General features: G+C 44.7%; 1 protein-coding gene across 1 annotated transcript in view; it reads right to left on the reverse strand.

Moving 5' to 3' along the window:
- Window positions 1-1,057: 1,057 nt before the first annotated feature.
- Window positions 1,058-5,353, reverse strand: part of LOC123183413 (casein kinase 1-like protein 2) — a gene marked incomplete in the record, with an annotated part of 4,815 nt that continues 519 nt past the window's right edge. Inside the window, 14 exon segments of the mRNA XM_044596229.1 lie at window positions 1,058-1,706; window positions 1,845-1,987; window positions 2,411-2,465; window positions 2,555-2,637; window positions 2,779-2,905; window positions 2,985-3,069; window positions 3,151-3,214; window positions 3,371-3,432; window positions 3,659-3,729; window positions 3,812-3,907; window positions 3,996-4,144; window positions 4,243-4,312; window positions 5,121-5,161; window positions 5,274-5,353. Of these exon segments, the coding sequence (XP_044452164.1) occupies window positions 1,404-1,706; window positions 1,845-1,987; window positions 2,411-2,465; window positions 2,555-2,637; window positions 2,779-2,905; window positions 2,985-3,069; window positions 3,151-3,214; window positions 3,371-3,432; window positions 3,659-3,729; window positions 3,812-3,907; window positions 3,996-4,144; window positions 4,243-4,312; window positions 5,121-5,161; window positions 5,274-5,349 (1,425 nt within the window).

The raw sequence follows: 5,353 nt of genomic DNA on the forward strand, positions 1-5,353 counted from the left end.
CCCGCCGCGCCGCCTGCCGGGTGATCGGAGCCGGTGAGGGTGGGGGTGGAGACTGGAGAGAGAGATTGGAGAAGAAGAAAGAGTAGATTTTTTTCCCCTTCTGTTTTTCCAGGCTCTGGTTAATTTCGTGGGGAGTTTCGCGTCGTTCTTTCCCTGGGCCGGGCCGGGCCGGCCTGGCGGTTGGGCTAGGGCCAGGCCACGAGGCCCACGGACTTGAACGGAGACCATTTAAAAAAAACAAGTGCTAAGTTGATGATAAAAAAATGTTCTACTCCGATTTGCCAAAAAAATGATGGTAAAAAAAGAAGTGCTTATATAGTACAGTACAGGAGTACTAAACAAATACAGTAGATTATAAAAAGGTGCCAAGTTTGTTCTTAAAAAAGAATGCCAGTTGATGGTGTAGCAAAGTTAATTTGGTCTCAAGATTTTCAACAAAGTTCAAAATTTGGTTTATGAAATTGCATCGGATTATTTTGTTTTCTGACAAACGCATGAAGGCACGCATGCATACCGTACCTCTATGAGCACTGAGCCGGGCGGTCTTGAGATTGATGAAGTTTGGTGTTGATACAAGCAGACAGTCAAAGTGGTTCCAGACCTCAACCAAAAACTCAATTGTAAATTCAGCAGCATACAAAAATCTCCAAAAAAAATATTTTGAAAAAGATCACCATTCACATTCCCTCAGAAAAAAACAGATCACTCAAAATGGCATGAACAGCTCCAAGAGATCCACATATCTCCATTCACACAAAAAAAAGTAAGGTGCTGGATTTGTTCAATTTTTTGAAGGAAGAGAGGAATCAACAGCAGCAACAGCAGTTTGATGGCATGAACAACCCAACTCCCAAGCCAAAAGGTTTGGTATGAAACAGTAGAATAGCACACCACTTCAGCCTTGCCAAAAGTATAAATGAACAGCAGCAATTCTCAAGCATCATCAACAAACTAAAATGAAAAGCACATCTGCTCGCAGTCAATCATCTCAGCTTCGCCAACAGAATCAACAGCAGCAGCAGCTCTCAGTCTCACAAACTTTAAAACATGTATTATATATTCGCAGGCATTCGGCCATTTTAATTTAAAACCAACGGATTCCAAACGAGCGGCGTTATGCCACGCCGGCCTGCATACATCTCTCCGAAATAGAACATCATCCATCTTCATCAAGGGACTAAAATTAACGCCGCTGCAAGCGACCACAACAAAGGGGAGAAACAAACTGTACAAATTAAAACGGCCAAGCAACCCACCGCCGTCATCAAACACCATTCATTCCATCCATTCATTCGTTATAAAGAAGACCACGGCACGCCCGCCCGTGGTAGCCGCTGCCTGGCTGAGACACCCCCGCCAGACCACACCTCTTATTTGCCCGGCCTCCTCCTCCGCCTCAGGGCCTAGTAGTGGTTCCTGTTGTCGTCACCGTCGAAGTTGAGGCCTTGAATGCCCCGCACCGTGGACTCGTAGTTCTTGGCGCTCGACGACTGGTGCCTGCCCGAGGACGACCGCCCCCTCGTGTCCGATGAGTCGCCCACCTGCGGGCTCCACCGCGGGGCGGACGACCGCTGGAACGCCCCCGGGCTCGCGTCCGTCGTGCGGCTGCGCGTCTGCTCCGCGTCCGTGCTCGGCTCCCGGCTGCTAGAGACAGCAGGTCGCCTTGAGGATCCGCTTGACCGTCCCAACAAAGTCGAACTGGAGAACTACACGTCATTTAAGGGTCAGGTGTTACAGGCCAGTTTTATGTATGTATGTACACAAGACCACTTCAGTGGTCTACATATTTCCCTAGCAACAAGAGACAGATGGGATGAAATACACAGCAACTCTTGACAACTTACAATAGCATCTTTTGAGGTGGATTGGTCATGTCTGATAGGTGACTTCTGTTTGGCCAGGCTGCCTGCATTTATAGCTGGAGGTGGAACCTGACGCCGCATGCCATCCATATCTGACCACCCGCTCCTCCTCCCTTCTTCAGTGGCTGCATCCATTCAGTGCACAGTTGTTAACCACATAAAGACGCGAGAAGAGAAGATATTGGCAAGACCAAACTGCATGTAATCAGACAAGTCTCCATGGGTTCATTATCATACATCTGTATTTCCCATACGCTTATCTGATTATCATTTAAACGGTTCCCAGATATACATACAATTAACCAACTCAACAGAACAAAGCGACAGGTAATGAGCCTGATTTCTCACTTCCTACTGCTACAAACATTTTGTTCAATCTCAATCTGGTTGTACCACATGCACATTTCAAAAATCTATTTTCCAGGGAAATACCATCTTATTTGAAGAATACAGACTTCCATCTAATACAGATACTAACTCATTGCCTTACATATAAATAACTCATAAGATACTCTAGAATCCATCATGAGATGGATAATATACGGTACCTGACTGTCTATTTGCCATGGGAGCCATCCCAGAGCTTTGTCCTGCTGCCGCGGCCTAACATAAAAGGAAAGTAGCAAACAGTAAGACATGAATCCTCATGTGCACAGCATTAAGGAAACGAGGAACAGTTGCAATGTACTGACCATGGCGCGCGGTGGAGCACTGGTCATCTGTGACTGTTGATACTTGAGAATCGTCCAATCAAAAACATAATCAAATTGAAACCCTGCAAGTAGAAAGCATTGCTCTGTCAAGAGTTCAAAATGGAGAGCAATTTGCAGAATTTTGTTGTAAACATCAACTGATCATTAATGACTAAATTAAATGAACGATTATAAGTTCACAACATGCAAAAAAGAAAACCCACCCTCTCGAATAAAAAGGTCTCTGAACAATCTCTTGAGATATTGATAATCTGGCGTATCTTCAAAGCGCAGTGAGCGGCAGTAATGGAAATAAGATGCAAATTCAGTAGGATATCCACGACAGAGGGCCTACAGTCAAGAGAATACAATTAAGAAAAGAATGCCTCAATGGTGTTGAACGCAGGATATAGAGAAGAACACAGGCTACCTCAGTTGAAGTGGCAATTTTCCTTTCGCTGATTTTCTCATACTTCTGTTTCTTGTTCCCAGCTTTCAGACCCTGCCATGGAAGACTGACAGCAACAACAGCATGTGTCAGTACAGATAATTAGGCAGAGATGCCAGAAAAATTGCGTGTGGTTATTGTCAACAACCTTCCTCTCAAGAAGTACATCAGCACATATCCAAGAGATTCCATGTCATCCCTCCTGCTTTGTTCTACGGTGAAGCAGAAAATCAAATTAGGATATGCAAACAGATAAATGCATGAAAGGTAAGACAAGTTTACAAGGAACAAATGACACTACATGCCTCAGGAGTCTAGGTACAGTTACAGAATAAAGGACTACACAGCCAACAGTCAAGCAAACTTACCAATTCCAAGATGAGTGTTTACACTCGCATATCTTGCTGTTCCTGTTAAGTTCTTGTTCTCTCTGTGATTAAATAGAGAACGGTCATAAGTTTTGCCACAGATACTGTGTTCTCCACTGATTTAAATAATATCAGTGCAAAACTCAGGCATGAACATAAAATGCTTATGCCATGAATGTAAAAAGGTTATGTGTGGCAACATCAAAAGAACAGCCGCAACTTTGACAATATACTGTAGCATGCATCCAAATCTCTTCAAGTAGATCAACAATGGGATATAACATTTACCTATATGGAATGTGCTGGTGTGTCGATGTATCCCTATACTTCTTTGCCAGCCCAAAATCTATACAATAAACCTACAGATAGATGAAAGTTACTGATAAGAACACCAATAATACATCCATCAATAAAGGCAGTCTAGTGGAATGTAGCATTTACCTGATTTGCCCTTTTCCCAAGACCCATGAGAAAATTGTCCGGCTTGATATCTCTATGCAAGAAAGACTTGGAATGGACGAACTCAACACGATTGATCTAACAAAAAGGAAGTTGTTTAGATCCCACGTGATGAAACGGAAGAGACCAAAGTAATGATGCCAAGGGAATCTGAAGTGTTGCATACCATTTGATCAGCAAGCATCAAAACAGTTTTTAGAGACAGCTTCCTGTTGCAAAAACTGAAGAGATCCTCGAGGCTTGGGCCCAGCAAGTCCATCACCAAAACATTGTAATCACCCTCTACACCAAACCACTTGACGTTTGGGATTCCAGCTGCAGAACAGTAGGGGGAGTCAGTTGATCCCTCCTTGAATAAACGGGAGAAAAGAGACTGGACCAAGTAAGACCAAGGAAGCAGAAAAATATATTACTTCCTCCTTGAAGTATTCTGTACAGCTTTGACTCATACAGCAGCTGCGGATGCTTTGTCTTGACATTTTCCTGAACAAAACCACGCAGGAACAAGACAAATCAAAGAGCGTCACTTCAGGAAAATAAACCGTACTTGTGATGTAGTTACAAGTTTACGGTTAAGAGATCAAGCAAATGAGCACCAGACTAGAAAAAAGTGTAGCAGAAGGGCAGTATACTGCTGCAAAACATTTGTGCATTCCATCTAATGTTTTAAATAGCCGGCTATAGCTCCGCCCGCTATATAGCCTTTTCAGCAGGGTGCCGCTAAATAGTCCCATGTACAAATAGCCCGCTATAGCTGATTTTGAGGTCCGCCGCTATTTAAAACATTGATTCCATCACTTGAAGAATCTCATATTTTGGCAGACAAAACGTGTACTGAGATCGAGCAAATGAATCCTAGCCTACGAAAATTGAAGATAGGTGCAGTGTATTGGCATTGACATATGTGTATTCCACCTCTTGAAGGTTCATATTTCGGCAGCAGCTAAAGCAAAGCATGTAACCAGCACCTACAACAAACTGCATTGCAGGAAAGTATGAGAGCTCTTAAGCAGAAAATATCACATGGCCTGCACACAGCACATGATTCAGCCAGCACCCCAAATCCATGCATCACCATTCCATGAGCATTAGCTACAGGGATTAACAGGCCGCGTAATCTCCGGGTTTCCATGGCCTTATTAATCCGACGCTGGGGAAATAATACAATACTAGCATGGCAATTCCCCAAATCTAGCATCCAATTCGACCTAGATCCCCCGAAACCACACCACGGGGGGCGGATAAAATTGATGAGCGTCGAGGAGGGGGAGGGAGGGACGGAGGAACTCACGAGCTTGATCGCGACCTCCTCGTTGGTCTGCACGTTGGTGCCTGCACAGAGAGACGGAGACGGAATTTGTTAAAAAAAAAAAAGAGGAGGAGAAAAAGGCGATGGCTTTGGGAGGAAAGGGGGATCTGGCGGCCGGAGGGGAAGGGGACGGACCGAGGTAGATCTCCCCGAAGGAGCCGCTCCCCAGCTTGCGGCCGACGCGGAACTTGTTGCCGATGCGCGGCTCCATCGCC

This window comes from Triticum aestivum, chromosome 1D, assembly GCF_018294505.1.
Source record: "Triticum aestivum cultivar Chinese Spring chromosome 1D, IWGSC CS RefSeq v2.1, whole genome shotgun sequence".
Taxonomy (NCBI): domain Eukaryota; kingdom Viridiplantae; phylum Streptophyta; class Magnoliopsida; order Poales; family Poaceae; genus Triticum; species Triticum aestivum.